The sequence below is a fragment of the Neltuma alba genome, unplaced genomic scaffold, assembly GCF_004799145.2.
Source record: "Neltuma alba isolate B1F8T4 unplaced genomic scaffold, ASM479914v2 tig00004654_pilon, whole genome shotgun sequence".
Lineage (NCBI taxonomy): Eukaryota > Viridiplantae > Streptophyta > Magnoliopsida > Fabales > Fabaceae > Neltuma > Neltuma alba.
Window position 1 is genome coordinate 5097 of NW_021633803.1, and position 18207 is coordinate 23303.

The 18207-nt window shown below is 31.4% G+C and overlaps 2 protein-coding genes across 2 annotated transcripts; both read left to right on the forward strand.

The window, feature by feature from the left end:
- The first annotated feature begins 10739 nt into the window (after positions 1-10739).
- On the forward strand, positions 10740-15842 carry LOC114745396 (VIN3-like protein 2). The gene is made up of 5 exons (XM_028933546.1): positions 10740-10803; positions 10985-11076; positions 12194-12872; positions 13657-13976; positions 14411-15842. Exons 2-5 carry the CDS (start codon positions 11052-11054, stop codon positions 15604-15606), a joined length of 2220 nt encoding a protein of 739 aa, XP_028789379.1. The 5' UTR covers positions 10740-10803; positions 10985-11051; the 3' UTR covers positions 15607-15842.
- A 1515-nt stretch (positions 15843-17357) lies between these two features.
- LOC114745397 (pentatricopeptide repeat-containing protein At1g08070, chloroplastic-like) lies at positions 17358-18149 on the forward strand. The gene is made up of 2 exons (XM_028933547.1): positions 17358-17803; positions 17954-18149. The coding sequence occupies exons 1-2, from the start codon at positions 17358-17360 to the stop codon at positions 18147-18149; spliced, it is 642 nt and encodes a 213-aa protein (XP_028789380.1).
- Positions 18150-18207: the final 58 nt, after the last annotated feature.

An 18207-nucleotide genomic window follows, 5' to 3' on the forward strand; every position in this document is an offset into this window, starting at 1 on the left:
ATCTCTATTGGTTTTACTATTAATGTTAATTAATCATATTTCATCATTAATTTGGTTGGCAATACTTGCACGCAAGCAACACTAATTTTACACACGTCACTTTCTAATATGTCACGAGTTGATCCCTTGACGGTGATCTCTCGAAAAGTAGTTTACCTAATCAAATCATATATACTAAAATAATCAAAACATATGTGTTTGTAAATAGATAGATCATAGATAGACATAAAGAGAGGGTATCCAGCTCAATTTCAACTGTTTCTCGTCACCATCATCCTAAATTCTGAAAATTTGTAGGTAGTGTTTTGAAATTTCAACTTCTAAAACTCCAATAAAAACTCCTACATTTTTAAGTTTGCTGGAATAATTCTCAATTAGAATAAGTTCAGCTATGATGAAGGCATTAGATCTTGGGACAAAACTTAAGTCTGAGTTTTTTTTTTTTTTTTCCCCCTTGGATACAAACTTAAGTCTAAGTTTCTTATAATTCTGATGTGAAGTTTTTTAATCATATTTTACCATCAGTCTCTCTCTTTTTTTTTTTTTTTTTATATTGTTTCATGTGTGTTTTGCATTAAATTATGATATGGGAAAAAAATAGACATATGAAAAAATGTTATTAGAGAATAAGACATAATAATAGTCAAATGTCTAAATTTACAATTTAGACAATTCATATTCAATTTTTATTATTTGTATATAGTTAATGTTTTATTTCAAAAAAATAAATGCAGAATTTATTTAAAATGAAGATAATTTTTATTTGTCATTGTTTAAAAAAGTTAAACTAAAAACTTTCAACGCCTAAACAATTCAAGTTAGGTTAGATTGGGAAAAAAAGACAGAAAACACCTATTAAATTTAAAAAGATAAGTGAGTCATTACGATCGCTTTTGTAATATTTTGACTATACTTGTAATGATTTTTATTACTCAAAATCAATCAAAATCATATATTTGTCATCGTGAAATTCAACAAGTATTTTTATGTTATTTTTTCGTAGATTATTTATATTTTATTATTTTAATACTTTATGAGACAAAGTCATTTTGCTTATTATCTGTGAAAGTGTTTTCCTGGACGAATCCAAATTGGCATGTAATAAAGAATGAAGCTACCGGAATGAACTTTTGAATTTGTTAGAGTCAATACAATGTGAATGCATGCATGCATAATTTATTTTAAAGACTATTTTGTGGCATTCTTAACTATTTAAATGTTGAAGAGTCAAAAGTGCCAATTTTTCTCCACATGGGATTCTCTGGCTGCCTTCCTTTTCTTCTTCAAAAGTTTAATTAGTTCAATAGTAAAACTTCCCAATACACAATACGTTTTGAATTTTATTTATCTTCTAATAATTTGTGAATTATTAAAATATAAGAAACAAGAGCTTCAAACATATAATCGTTATCATCAAATATAAAATAGAAGTTATCCAATTTGAAACATATAAAAATATTATCAACATATATAAACATATATCTTATCTATTTGTTATCCACTATATATATTAATTTATATATTTAATCATTAATAATTATTTATATATAGTAGAATCAAATATATGTTGTTAATTACCATGAAGTTATCAATTTGATTTGGTTCATTGGTATTAAAAATACGAGTATTTACTGGATTTGAAATATTCAAATTCTATTTCAAATCAAAATCAAATCAGAAAAATCAATTACAGATATTCTCATTACTTTTTTGATATTTTATTGACCGCCTTTTTCTTTTTCCAAAACATACTCAGATTAACGTTGAAAATAATAATATATAGACTTCGATATGATGGTTTTTGCTAAAATTTCATAAACAACCTTTTCTATTTTCAAAATTTATATAAGAATGAAACATACCTATCATCCTATATTAAGGCAAAGAAAATATTTCACGAGTTAAGTTCTAGAAGCTCGCTTTTCTTTTTATTTTTAGAAAAAGTATGTGTGTTTTAAAAATAAAAGGGAATTATTTTGAGTAATTCAGATCAAACAAATAGTATTCTTTGTATATTTGTATAATTCCTCTTCATTAGGAGAACTTGCGTATTTTTAAAAGTAGAGTAACTATTTGCAAAAATTTTAATAAAAATTAAAGAATTTTTTTTACTAAATTAATCTCTACCTCCGTCCTTACATTTGTCATCAAAATTTGCCTCAAATGGCCACATTTAAATAAATAATAAATAGTGCAGCTCACTATTTAAATTCCATATCATATGCTACCTCCGGTCCTAATTATAATAGTCAGTTGACTAATTTGAGAAGATTAAAGAAGTAAGTTGAGTTAGTTATTTGTCCTAAATAGGTGTTGTTTTTCCTAAAATATCATTGTTAATCAAATATATTGATTAGAATTATAATTATTAGAGAGACTATCTTGGAAAAAATTGAGTAAATATGAGAGACAAAGTGGATTGGAGTCTTATATTTAGGACTAAAATAAAAGTCAAATAAGGTCTTATATTAAGAACCGGAGGTAGTATAACATCTAAGGCACATATATTATGTTAAGAAAATTTATGAGAAATATATGTAATTTACTCAAGAAAAATATTACAAATTATTTACTTCAAAATATGACAGATATAGACATGAACCTTGTTGTGGTTGTGCATTCCAGCTAAAGGTTTTGGTTTTGCATGATGCATGCAATATACTTTCGATATTAATTTATTGTTTTCAATAAATATGAGACGTGTTAAAGACATATGATTTTGACCATTATTAAAAGCAGTAACAACTCAATGATTATGGACCCTCAAAATTACAAGTGGGAATTTCCTATAAAGTTGAATTAAAAAAATTAGAAATAGGATATAAAAAGTTTGAATAGGCAATAATTAAATAATCCCAAAATCTAACTTTGAATTCGCTGGCACCTTTGCTGCTTTTACACTCAAAGATAGAAATCATATCCTCTTTTTTTTTTTTTGACTAAATGGAAGTTCTCGTGTTAAATTCTGAAGCTTTGATGTTAGGATTAAAACCCGTTTAAAATCACTTATAAGTATATTTTATGTAAATCGAGATAAAACTCTTTTTACATATTTGTCTCGTGTTCTTTAAATCATGATTGAAAAACTATTTATAAGTCATTACAAATGGATCTTAAGCAGCATCACTGCCCTAAAATATTTTTACAGTAGTATTTAGCTTCCCAAATTAATTTTTGACAGCACTACTCCAGCCTATTTTTTTCCAAGAACACTGAGCATCTTAAAATAATTTTTTTTCATCCACTACTTTCAAGTATATTTGCAGGGCACTCATATTTTAAATTTAGGATGCTATTGTTGCTATTTAATTTGGGATATTGGTGCTACTGAAAAAATATTTAGAGTGCTCAATGTACTAAAAATTAGTTTAAGATATTGAGTGTTGCTAAGAAAAAATATTTTAGAATGCTAAATGTAAATTAACCTTTATCTTATGTTGGGTTTTGCTGTTGAATAAAATTGACATTTGATTATAAAAAATCAAGTCTTAGATGTTAAAGTAATTATACACATAATTCCACGCATGATTAGAAATTATTACTTTCCTTTTCTTCCTTTGGCTGAAAGTTTGACTTTAGAATATTTTTTTTCGACCAACAAATCGTTAGTTGAGATAGTAAGTGATTTCACCTCCTGTAAGAATGAGAATACAAGTTTAAATTTTGAAAAGTACCATTGTTGGGAGAGTTTTAACATTACACTCCTAACCTAACAGAGATTATTCTCAAGTCTAAAGTGACTTGAAGGTACTCTAAATATCTATTAAAAAAAGAAATATTTTTGTCGTATGGTAAATGTGATGTGGGAAATAAGGTTATAGATACCAGAAATAAATATAAAATTTAAGTTTTCTTAAAATAAAAAATATGTTCTTTTTTAACTTGAAAAATATGTCCACCTTCATGTTTGGAAAATCAAAACACCAACCTGCTGAAGAAGGGAATATTATAGGAGAAATGCTGTGAGGAGCAACTAAACTGAGTTTTGAGTTTTGAGTTTAGAATGTTTGCTGTAATTTTTTGGTTGTTTGTTCATTTTTCCTTATGATAGAGTAATTATCAATGGGTGCCTTTTTGTTTTCTTAATTTATTGTAGACTAATAACATGTAAGCTGTCCTTATAATGGGAAGTTGCGTGTTTGATTTAGCTCGTAATCTCACGTTGTTATTGCCTACCTCTTTAAATAAAAGCAACGTAGAGAAAAAGAATTAACGAACATGATGTTGCAAATTTAAAGAAGTTAGTAAAAAAGAAAAAAAATTTAAGAACTTAATTCAAAATGAGAATAAATTATAAGCACCTCTAAATTACTTTTTCCTTATTCTTCTCGTACCTTTCATTGATTAATTTGGAAGACAAAATATAATGAGAGGAAAATAAGAAGAGATGTCAATTAAGGCCTTGCTTGTATTATATACAATTATCTGAGAGGTTAACCTTCCAGGGAGAAGTAATTTTTTCATCATATTTTTTAGGAAGCTGTGTAATTTTTGAACCAAATAAAATCTCATTATCATTAAATTGGAGACATATTTTAAAAATATATTCAATTCGCGATAAATTTAAAGTGTCCAAATGCTTGTAATCTTTTTTTTTTCTTCTCAATACCTTGAGGTACATATAATGGCTTATATTAAGATTTAATACAGTATAAATTTTATAATAAGTTACATTATTATACTTTAGATACAATGCTTCCTTAAATCCTATTTATAAAATATTAAGTAAATTAAAAACAAATGGTTAAAATAACAAATATGTCAAAAATGCCATTTATTTTTAAAAAACATCATTATTTATGAAAAGAGGGTGAGTAAATAATTCTTCAACGACTCACATGTAAGTAATTAACTAACACAACCAAATTAACCAATAATTAATGGGGACAAAAATAAAAAAGGATACTCAAAAGTTTGGTTAGATAGTCTACTAATACATCTTATAATTATTTATTTATCAGATTTTTGGCAATACAAAACCAATTATAATTATATTTATAAGAAAAGTCATTATTCTAACTGTTGAATCAAGCTTGCCATAAAAGCAACTTGGTAAAAGGGAAGATACTAGTTAAAGACTTAAGAGAGGCAGAAGCGGTGCAATGATTTTCAATGTCATGATTGAGAGAGGAGGAGGACAAGGAGGAAGAAGAAGGACCACCTGAAAACCACACAATATAATATGAAACAAAGAGACCAAGGACCACCGCAGATTCATGATAATATATTATTAATCGGAGAATCTTTTTGGAACAACCATCCAAAACTAATTAATTACGCTCTTAATTAATTAATTACATTATCCCCCTTCAATCAATCAATAATGGCCATATGTGCAGTATTATATTTATATATGTGTGTGGGGGTCTCCGTCTACATATATATATTGCCATCATAAATATTCTTTTCAATCCCATGGAGGGCAGTTTGGTAATTGTCGCCAATGAATGATGTGGTGCTATTAATGTTGTCATGATTTTTATTATTTATTTATTCCTCCACCTATTCTCTTTTATAAATCATTTTTCCAGCATCATCATTTAAGTTAAAAAAATTTTAAAAATAATAAAAATTCAATACTATGTCATTATTTAGACTCAAATCATTTAAATTTGAAAAGCTATAACAATATTAAATAGAGGTAATTAATGTAAGAGAAATATACTCCTCCCGATTTTATCTATATATTACTTCCAACATTTTTCATAAAAATTAAGAAATTCATACACTAGGTCTAAAAATTAAAAGAGTTTCCTACTACCTCCAATCCTATAATAAGATAGCTTCTAAAAGGAATGAGTAGTATTTATTATAAATCATTAGGTGGTGTTAATTACATTTTTCCAATATGGTCACTATTTAAAATTTGGTATAATTTTTCTTTTGAACTAATTTATGATTTTAAATAAAAATAGATTTGAAGTTTTATTTCATTTTAAAATAATTTTAATGACTTAATTGCATTTCCATAATTTGAAGTACCAAATAATAAGAAGCTGAGAAAATACTTGGTCCGTATTAAATACGTCCTTAAAAAGTTTCTGGCTTTCTTACATCAAGTTTTTGATACATCATTGCCCAAAATATATATATTACCATAATGAAAAGTAAACTGGTGTAAAAACCCTTCTTTAATATATGTAATCGATAAAAAAAATTAAAAAGCATGTAAATTTAGAAAACAAAATAGAAAGTATTAAATAATTACTAAAAAAAAGCTAATCAAATAAAAACGGGTTATGCGGATGAAAAAACCGAACTTATTTGTTAATATGATTTAAAAGTCCACGTCCCCTAATGACGAGATTTAAATAAGCTAATGAAAAATGTTTTTTTCCCCCCTCAAGAAAGAGAGAGCAAGAGTGCTATGTTCATATGTAAGCTTTCACCCCCATTTATCATTTTGTGGGCGCCAATTAGTGCAGCCACCTGATCTCTATTCTCATTTCTATCCATCCATTGTTTATCAACACCAAAATTATGTCATTTTCATCAACACCAAAATTTTGACTTGACTTTCCTTCATAAATTACTTCTAACTTTTATCCATTGAAGTTAGTGTTAAATTTTTTTAATATAAAATACAATATTGCTTAGTATAATTTTATTGCATTCACTGTTTTATTAAAAATAGCTTCCAGTATATGGTATTTTTTTAATAAAAAGAAATTGAAGAGAAATTTATGCTTGCGTGGTGTGTGTGTGTGTGTTTAAGGAAGCAATTATATATGCTTTCTAAACTAGAAGGAGGATCAGCTACAATATAAGTAAGGTTCGTATAAATTAGCATAACTAATTACTTAATTTATTGAAATTATATATTGAGTGAGATGTTATTGAACATGACATTTTAGTAGGTACAGTTGTAATTAATTACTACTTCCAGATCTTAATAAGAAAATTAGTTAAATTAGTTATTTATAGCAAATGTATATTGACTTTCTTAAATTATTTTTATTTAATTATGTGCATTGAAACTATACTTGAGTGAAAATATTTTACAATTATAATGATATTTTTTAGAAAATATTATAAATTTGAAAAACAAAATAGATTGAGGTCTTATATTTATAACGACCAACTAGTTTAGGATTGTTATTGATTTTTTCTTTTTCACGAAATTGATACTAGAGAGAAACATTGTTAATAACATGTTTGGATACCATCTAATATGAAACCAATAGTAGAATCATTTCAGGAGAAGAAGGTATAGCAACAAAGTCCTATTGTATTTGTCGCTATTAATAATATAGATCGCACGAGCCTATTAAGTTCTATTAAATATCAAATTTTTAGATAAATTATAAATAAAAAATATTTTAAAATCAAATAAGAAATATTTAATAATAACGCCATCAATTTGAATTGATCTATGATGATGCTTAAAGGGACATGCCCAATCGGTAGGTAGCAGGGGTAAAGGACCCACAACTTTTGTTTTTATGAAAAATATTATATTATGAAATATATTAATTATTCCCAATATTCTAATTACTTCATTAAAAATACTCTCCACTACAATAATAGCCAGTATATTATTATTTTTTAATTTTACAACATGCCTCCTCGCCTGAGTTTATTGCCATGGTCTTGCTCATGCTACTGAAAGTTGGTCATAATATCTTTTTCTTCCTCAATTTATTGTAGACTTAATTTAAGTTTAACCATTAGTTTGGTAGGTTTTAATAGTTATATTTAAAAAATTTTATGTTATATCCTCTAAACCATTTTTTAAGTGAGTGTCTTGTGCGTTGTTGTTACTTCTCTTTTTACATCTAATATAATTTGACTATTACTAAGACAAGATTGGTGAATAACTGCATCAGAAATTTCATGCGAATATGTACAGTAACTTTCAACTTTTTTGTTTTATCAGACAGTAGCTTGAGGGGCCCCTTGAGAATTGACCATCTTGTCCTTTCTATTTATTTTTATTTCTTTCCTAAAATCTCGACGCTGCCCGTGTTCATATCTCCAGATCATGGCGGTGACCAATATTTAATATCCAATCCATTATGTCTCAGTACATTGACTATTATGCCCCTGCTTCTCACTGCGCCTTTACTTCTGGGGGAATTAGAGTATTTAAGATCATTGATTGATTTGATGAGAAATTTGGGGCGATTAAATGCCAACTTTTATTGTTATTATTTTTGTTTTTTTTTGCCAGAATTATTTTTGTTAGTTACGGGCTATTTCATGAAACATGAGTAGTTGAGTGTATGACAATACATATAATATAAATTTAATTGGCAATGAATTGTACTCAAGAATATATTAAAATAAAATAAAATAAAATAAAAATCTCCTCATTTTAAAGTTTTTAAAGAGTAAGTGTTGAAAGATGTTAGATACTCTATATATACAAATTCTTATATATTTCCTCATTTCAGATTTTTGTTTTTAAAGAAGAAATTTAATTATCAAAAAATTCTATTAAAAAGTAACCAACCTGAATATGTTGTTATTTTCTATTATAGAACTTATAATTATTTACTTTTCACTTATTGATGGACTTTAAGATAATTAAATTTCTAGTTCTGGAACTTGGGTGTAATTTTTTCTAAAATGCTTGGTTTTATGATCTTGTTTTTTTTTTTTTTAAAATAATGATTAGAAATGGATATTTGGAATTGAAAGGCATGTGCAAATGCCGAAATAAGCTGTGGATGAGATAGGACATGTGGATAGCTCGCCACCGCTTCCTATTTCACGCATCGTCTCCACCCATAAAATATGGATAGATATTACATCCATCATTTGCCAAAAAAATTTGTCCCTATAAATATAATATTTATTCTTTTAATTTTGAGTTAAACTAGATACTATCTTCTAATCAGAGTTAACCAATTTAGGAATATTTAAAAAATTAATTAAATTAGTTATTTGTAATAAATTGACGTTGTTTTTCCTAAACTACTTATATCAATTATGTATATTGAAATTATTATAACATGTACAATTATCATAGAGATTATTTATTTGGGAGCGAAAAATAAATAAATATTAAAAATAAAATAGATTGATGTATTATATTTAGAATCAAATTGATCATCTAACTAGTTTTTATATTAAAAAACAGACGTAAGTTTGACATGAATGGAATCAGATAAGACAATTACTTGAAGTATTCTAGCTTTTTTAATTTTTAGTTTGGATTATTAATACATTTTCCTAAAATCTTTTAGTATTTAAAGTTACTTTGAATTCCGACTATTTTTTTTGTAGATGAATTCCGACTAATTTGAATACGTTGAACTACATCCGAAATGAAGATAATTATAATAAAGATGTCTTATTGCCCTTCACATAATTAAATCAATGAGCATTAGTTGAAGAATAAAATAAACTACACAACTATTTTTATTGAGTATAAAATTAAATGGATTTCCTACACAACTAAATATTCTGCATTCTCTTTTTATAAGTAACAACTATCATTATCATCTTATCTTTAAATATAAGTAATATTTGTAATTTGTAAGTTGTCTTAAATTTTTGTGGCAAATTTTTTATTTTGACCCCATTAATTACTTATTTTAATACTTAATATATTTATCATTTTATTTCTCAAACCATCATCTCTCTATTCACATTCTCTCTTTTTTATAAATAAGGGTATTTTGAAAAAAAGAACTTCTAATTTTTACATATTTATTATTTTTAACTAACTTTTTGATTTACATATGAAATTCAAAGTTGTTTATAAAAATAGACGGAGAGAGTAGTAAATTAAACACATGTTTGTTCCCTTACCCGTATTGTAGATTTTTTTTTTGGGTGTACTGTAAATGCACTCTTTTATTTTCCCATGAATTGTGAATTCTTTAATTATTTTTACTTAATCTCTCTGTTTTCAAAAAAGACAATATAAGGGTTAAAAATATAAACAACACCTATATCATTCTAGTCGGTAATACATTTGTGTTAAGTATTAAAACAATAATATTTATGCAATATGAACAAAAATATGTAGAAATTTTTTTTTAATTTATCGAGCTTAGATAGATTTTTTTCTGATAAATAAATTAATTCAGAGGTTTCAAGTGTTTAAAATCATGTAAAATTTCATTTTAATATAAAAATTTGTATATTCTATGTTTTATTTATAATTTTATGTTCTGATTATTAATACCTACCTACCTCTCCAAATAAAGAAAATTCATATTTAATTTCCTAAACACTTTTTTGGCCAGAATTTCCTAAACCTCGTGCATTGCGATGCGAATTTTTATATCTAAATGAACAAGGGAGAGTTACAATAATATCTCAAGGAAAAAAAAAACAATTGGCCTTCCAATCCTAAATATAAGACTTATTTTGTAGTGTAATTTATACTATATCTTATATGTAAACTGAAAGAGTATAAAATAAATATAACAAATTATTATTTTTTATTTTAAAACTTGTCATTACAGTCACTTAGATTATTATTGAAATTTTTTAGCAATTATTTTTCTTCTTATCACCATAATGTTATTCTCCCAATGAATCAATAAATATAAGTGTTGGAAGAAGGTTATTTTGGTAATTTGAGCCCGGGCCCATCCTAGCTAACAGAAAGGTGAAAGCAAGCATTGTTGAGTGAGCATGCAGCCGCTTTTGTCCCGGCGATTAGCATCATCAGAAGCCTTATTTATTTCATACACCAACGCTTTTCTTCCTCTTTCTCTTGACAACTTGCAAGCTTTCTCTCTCTTCTCCTACCAATTCTCTCTATCTCTCTCTCTCACGGGGAAGTATAGCCAACGCACAGAGGAAGACGGTGGGTGTGACTGCGAATTCATGGATTCGCTGCTTGCGGCAAGTGTCCTTTCTTGCTCTATGTTATTCCGCATTTTCACTCCCTTTCAATCTCCCTCGCCCCTTTTCTTCTATTTCTGTTTTGGGTCATTTTCTTTGTTCCATAAATTTAACCCCTTTTGTTGCTTCTATTTTTGTTGCCATGTATAGCATCTTCTGACGCAGATATCACTTTGTCCAGATTTGTAAAGGTTTGGGATTTAGGTTCTGATATGGTGGGGTGGATGGTTTCTTATTGCTGAACAGCTATGGCAGCGGATTCGTCTCTCGAGGGTAACGCCTTACTTCTTTGTGTCTGATTTCATTCAAATTTTCTCCGATTCCAAGTCGGTCTTTTGAAATTAGTCACTGAATTGGGTTTTGTTATTCCCGTGAGAGTCAAGTTGCAGGGATATAACGTGCTTCCTAATTGAACTGTCCAGCGGTTGATTCGTCTCTAATGTTTTTGAGTTGATTGCTGCTGCTGGGGCATTGTGCCATGAATGGTTTCATGGGTTATTGATTTGCTTTTTACTTTTCCCGTCTTCCTTTGATTGCTTTCTGAATCTTGGCTAATATTTAATTTCTTTTATTTTTTATATTTTGGCCACATAAAGGTCTACCAACTGTGTCTCTTTTGTTGAATTTGGGACTGCGGCTTTCATTTAAACTATACTATAGTGTTGATTCCCATGCTGTCTCCTGCTTTTGGCCAGTTAATTCATAACTGGCAGTGCCTGTACTCGACAAAATAAAATATTGGTGCATTATAGGGGGTACTAGATAATTAAGCTCTTATTATGTGATAATAGGTTGGTGCGTCAGGCGGAAAGGTCTAAATTAGTGGTCTTTGTGATGTGTCTCGGGAGAGAACGGAGTTGTATATAAAAGTCAAAGGAAGTTAACGTCAGTTGTTTGTTTGTTTGACTTTATTGGTCCCTTACTAGAGCTCCCCTGTATTCCCAGTCCTACTCAGATTTATGTGGTTAAGACATCCTTCTCACTAGAGCCAGAAAATTGGTTATGTTCAATACTGTAGTTTGTTCTTAATTTCACTGTATTCAGTTAAGCATAGTTCAAAACTTCTCATATGCTTACCTGACTGACAGATTCTTAGTGAGGATAAGATGATGGCACAGTAGCTGCATGTAATGTAATTGATCCAAGATTCCTAATTGATTTTCAGTTTATTTATTTATTTTATCAAGACCCGTCTAGCACACAGCATTGTTTATACAAATTTCGTGGTTGGTCTGATTTTAGTGTTGTTTCCCCACATATGTTGCCTGGTCATACAACTAGAAAGGGGGGGAAGCAAATCAGCGTGGAGAAGTAATCTCAGCTTACAGCACCACATGGAAAGTTAGATAGCTAACGCACTAATATATGTTTTTCCTATTACTGTTTCTAGGTTTCACACTTGATCCTGCTAAATGCAGTAAGTTGAGTATGGAGGAAAAAAGAGAACTTGTATACGAAATATCTAAGTGGCCAAATGATGCATTGGAAATGCTACAGTCGTGGAGCCGTCAAGAGATCTTACAAATCCTTTGTGCTGAGATGGGGAAAGAGAGGAAGTATACTGGATTAACAAAGGTGAAAATTATAGAAAACCTTCTGAAAATTGTTTCTGAAAAGAAATCTGGAGGCCAGGAAATTGCAACAGACCTTGAACCACATTCTTCTACTTCACATGGTCAGAAACCTGCTAAAAGGCAAAGGAAAAATGAGAATCCGTCTCGATTACCTGTTCCAGTAAATGACGTTTCTGTCAACAATGGAGTTGGAGATGTAACTAGTATTTCGTACTGCAAAAACACAGCTTGCAAAGCCGCCTTAAGTGAAGCAGATGTGTTTTGTAAAAGATGCTCATGCTGCATTTGTCATAAATATGATGACAACAAAGATCCTAGCCTTTGGTTAATATGTGGCTCTGAGCCTCCATTTCTTGGTGTTTCTTGTGGCTTGTCATGTCATCTTGAGTGTGCTTTAAAGCATGATAATTCTGGCATTGCCAAAGATGGAAAACGTCCCAAGCTTGATGGAAGCTTCTACTGCATCTCATGTGGGAAAGTGAATGATTTGCTCGGGTAATAGTGTATGTTTAACATGTATGTTTTTCAGTTTCTTAGATTACATATGCTCTCCATTTGAAAAATTTGCTGCTGCTCTTCTGTTTCTCTTTTAATCCTTGTGTGCAGGAGTTCTTCATTAAATGTTCTTAAGCAAGTCAATTGATATGAATGATGATTTTTATTTGTTTATTTATTTATTTATGGTAAGCTGTTTTCAGGATCTCCCTTGAGACTCTTGAGATTCTATGGACTTCATAAATTATGTGTACATACACCATCCAATATGCACATTCAAACCTATATAAGCACGTGTGCATGCACATATGTCAAAACTGTCTTCAAGGCCTTCTCCTGACTGCCTAAGCTTTTGGGTTGAAATAGCTGTTTTAAAGCCTAGTGACCGAGTACTGGACTCATTTGTCCATCTATTCCTTTTTTATTTCTTTTGAGTTCAACAACTTTTAAGTATGATTGCGAATAGAGTTGTGGTGTTATTTGGTGGTTCACAGTATGCTACTACTATCAGTGAAATTTGTTGTGCATTAGTTGAGGGCGTCTGGATCCATCGAAACTTCTCATTTTTTTTCCTTTGTTTTTTGGGGGGGAGGCGTTTGTGGGGGATTGGGGACATATATCCAGGATTGTTTGCTCTGTTGAATACCAGTCAATAATACATTAAATATATTGTGATTGTTTTTAAGATAGACGGAATATCTGTTACACTTTTCTGGATGAAATGTTTCTAAATGTCTAGTGTAAGATCAATCTCACCTGTGTTTTGTTTTTAAAATGCATTTAGATGCTGGAGAAAGCAACTGATGGTGGCAAAGGATACTAGACGTGTTGACATACTATGCTACCGTGTTTCCTTGAGCCAAAGAATTTTACAAGGGACTGAAAAGTATAAAAAACTTTATGAAATTGTTAACGAGGCGGTGAGGAAACTTGAACCTGAATTAGGCCCATTAACTAGTTCACCAGTGAAGATTGGTAGGGGCATTGTGAACAGACTTTCGTCAGGGCCAGAGGTTCAGAAACTATGTGGTTTGGCTTTGGAATCATTAGATTCTTTTCTTTCTAAAGGGGTTGTGCCTCCATCACCTAATCCAACAACTCAAGGTTATCACTCATCTTTTTATTTTGTGTGCCCAAGTGAGGGTATGTTGACCTTTTTTTAATAAACATTGTTGGGAGGGGTCTACTCTGTTTCCTTAGTATCTTGGGGGAGAATAACCTTTGTAGCCAGTGGAGTATAATCCTCATGCATACCGTAATATATGTGTGTGAGAAAAAATTCACCTACTGATAAGATGGTGATGTGCTTATTAACATACTAAATGTGTTGTTTGTAAGTTCTTATTTTCATTTATTTTCTACAATGATTTATATCAGACAGTACTTTATTTGAAACTCTTGTATTTATTTCTATTGACATGAATACAGTATAGCAAAGCACGTTACAATTATAAGGTAATTCTTTTCCCTTGGATAGGGATTCTTGAAATTAAATTCGTATTTATTTGGCTTTCTGTGATTGCATTTGACCTTTTCAGATGCAAATTTGATTGCAACAAATATGGTGAGATTCGAAGATGTCAGAGATACATCCCTGACTGTGATTTTGGGTTCTGAAGATCCTTTGGAAGAAAATATCAGTGGCTATTCCCTTTGGCATCGCAAGGCTCTTGATGTGGAATATCCAGTTGAACCTACTTGTACTTTGGTTCTACCTGACCGAAGTTTCAATATAAGGAGTTTAATTCCAGCTACAAAATATAGTTTCAAAGTTGTTTCCTATAATGGCACAAGGGAGATGGGTACGTGTGAGGTACAAATCTCAACAGAGCCTGGCGAGTATGAAGTTCCTAACTGTTCAGCAACGGAAAGAAGTCAGAGCCCAGTAACCAACTGTAGCAGCCATTCCAATCCTTCATCAGTGGAAGATGAAACCAACAACAGCAATCCATTTAGTGATCAGACCGATGATCGGGCAGATAATTATCTTGCTTATAGCAAGGATGCTGACAAGCTTGCTTCTGAAAATTTATCCAATGATGTTATTAAATGTTCCAACACCGTTGGAGGTGGACTGCCTGCTGATGCAGATTCTCTGTCAGAAAAGCAACGTGGCAGAGGCTTGGCTGTAACCATACCTGGTTCTGAAATGCTAAAGCTTGAAAACAACCATTCACCAGAGGGACAAATCACTGAGGACTTGAGCACTGACGATGGGTTGAATTCCCCTGTTCAGATTGGGAGGGAATGTGTGCCACTGGTGCGTAGCTCGGAAGCAAGCTTGCCTATTACTCCTTGCAAGTTGGAAATACTTAAGGACGGGCCAGGAAGAAGTGGTAGATCCAAGTCCTCAGGCAAGGATCAAGAGAATGGTTCCGGGAAGAGAGAGGGTCCTCAGGATGGAAGCACATCTAAGAAGAGAGCTGAACAGAGGCAAGATGAGGTTTTTGTTGCCAATGGGTATTCGGATCGGGATTTTGAGTATTACGTGAAAGTGATCAGATGGCTTGAGTGTGAAGGACACATAGAAAAGAACTTCAGACAGAAATTTTTGACTTGGTACAGCTTGAGAGCCACGCCACAGGAAGTAAAGATTGTGAAAGTATATATTGATACATTTCTTGATGATCCACCTTCTCTTGCTGAGCAGCTTGTGGACACCTTCTCAGAATGCATATCAAACAAGAGACCATCTGTTGTGCCAGCTGGGTTCTGCATGAAGCTCTGGCATTGACCATATTTTGTAGGTCCTGCTACTTGCTTGATGATTAAGCCCCAACTGGCTTGTGCTGCAGTAATTCTTTAGATCATCAATATTTTTCTTTTGAACAGTTGCCTGTATTTTACCATGGTCATTCATATGATGATGTAAAGATGATATATTCACTCTTTGAGAACGGTTACAGTTTCAATTTGTGAATTAACTAGCATTTATATGAATGTTGAAATGTTGGTAGATGACTTGAATAATTTGTATCAAACAACTCCATCTCTAGACTATAAGCAGGGTAGGCCGGTTTGGGCAGCATTAGCTTTGCCTTCTGCCCAGCCTGAAACACCACTGGGTTAGCATTTTTGACCCACAGCCTAGTTCAGCACATGCTGACGCGGCATCTCACGCTTGGTCAGGCCGGCTGGTCAGTATTGAAACAAGGGTTGGCTTCATGAAGGCTGACAAAGTGGGAACGTTTTGGGTCCTCTTCAATATGCAATTTTCTAAGAAATCCAGTGCTACCAAGTCTTTTGGGGGGAAAAAATTATGTGCCCCATTTGGCAATGGGTCTTGGCTCTGCCAATGACTTTACAAGGACTTCAATCCCACTGGAAACGAAGATTTTGCACAACGTTGCAAAGGAGATTGATGCATTTTTTTGAGTATCCATAGCATGAATTTGATATCTTTCTATCCCTTTTCTCCATGCTTGAATATTTCTCTCAAGATGACTGCACAACATCCCAGTTGACTAATATCCAAATAACATCCTGTTCGTCTATGTTAGAATAATTTGAGCATCAGCCCTATAATAATTTGATATTTTTCCATCCCTTTTACTTGTAAACACGTTCATTTTCGAGTTTATTGGATCTTCATTCTAGGGCCTGTTTGGATGCTCTGAAACTTGTTAGGCATTTTCCACGAGTAACATTCCATATTTACTTCGTAATCCATAAAAACTTCGAAACTATAGTGGTTTTCATCTCACTCCCTAGTCTATGAATACTGTAGTAAGGAAGGATCTTGTTTTCACTTCCAGAGCGCAAAAACGACAAGGCGTTTTGCATTTCCCCCACGACCGATTGTTGTTTCATTCAAATGGAGCACTGTTTCCTTTACTCTAGTACTCTGGTTTCAGTGCGCAATCTTCTCAAAGGCCAACGCATCATGCCAGGCGGCGATACGCGCGCGCGCGCGCGAACATATTTCCTCTAGTCAGCCAGGCATTCTCAAGCACTATTCGTTCTAATTCTAATTATAAACAGTTGACTAATTTGAGGAGATTAAAAAATAAGTTGAGTTAGTTATTTGCTCAAAATAGGTGTTGTTTTTCCTAAAATATCCTTGATAATCAAATGTATTAACTAAACTATAATTATTAGAAGGGTTATTTTGGAAAAAATTAACTAAATATGGGAGACAAAGTAGATTGGGGTTTATATTTAACCAAAACAAAAATCAAATAAGTTCTTATATTAAGGATAGGAGGTAGTAATTCTTATCTAACAAGGAATGATAATTAAAACATTAAATTGTTTTGGATTCTTTTTTTTTTTCAAGTTTAGCCTAAGTTAAATGATATGGATAGAGAAATAGAGTTTGATAAGTTTATTAAAACTAAACCTTAATTAATTAAGAGTAAAATTGAAATGCAGTGATTAATAAGTTGATCAAAAATTGCTTTTAAGATCCTAATAATAAGCACGGTATAGACACATGCAAGAACGAATGATGCTAACTTTCACCCAAAAAAAAAAAAAAGACGAATAATGCTAACGGTGTCTGACTGGTACTTCGCAGGCGCCTTGAATCCCGAAACGCGGGAGCTCCAGACTGCTCTCATGAACAAAAAATTGGCAAGTACAGTGTTTCCACATCTACTAGAAGAATGTCTGGGTATGAGAGAGCTGAAGCAAATCCATGCTTCTGCTATTACCCACGGTCTTGCTCGATTCGCCTATATCGCTAGCAAAATTCTGGCTTTCTGTGCTAAATCAGAACACAAGGATTTGCCCTATGCGGAGACGCTTTTCAATCACATGATGACGCCCAATGTCTTTGATTTTAATTCTATGATAATGGGTTTCTCGAGTAATTCAGAGTTCGACAAGGTTTTCTCTATTTTCAACCGAATGCCTGGACTTGGCGTACGTCCTAATGCTCGAACTTTCACTTTTGTGGTCAAATCATGCGTTTCTTGTCTTTACTTGAACAGGTTCATACTCAGATAGTAAAGTTGGGGATTTCTCTCTGATGTTCATGTTGTTAGCTCTTTGTTAAATATGTATTCTAAACAAGGAGCAATTCAAGGTGCTCGCAAATTGTTTGATGAAAGTCCTCATAAAAATGTGGTTTGCTGGACCAGCCTTATCAGTGGTTATTGTGACAATGGTTTGGTCAATGAAGCTCGGAATTTATTTGACGCAATTCCTCAAAGAAATGATGTTTCCTATAGTGCAATGGTATCTGGATACGTCAAGAATGCTTTCTTCAATGAGGGAATTGAGCTCTTTCGCGAGATAAAGAATTCCGGAAATCGAAGCCGAATAAGTCTCTTTTAGTGAGTGTTCTTACTGCCTGTGCGGCTGTAGGTGCCCTTGAAGATGGTAAATGGATTCA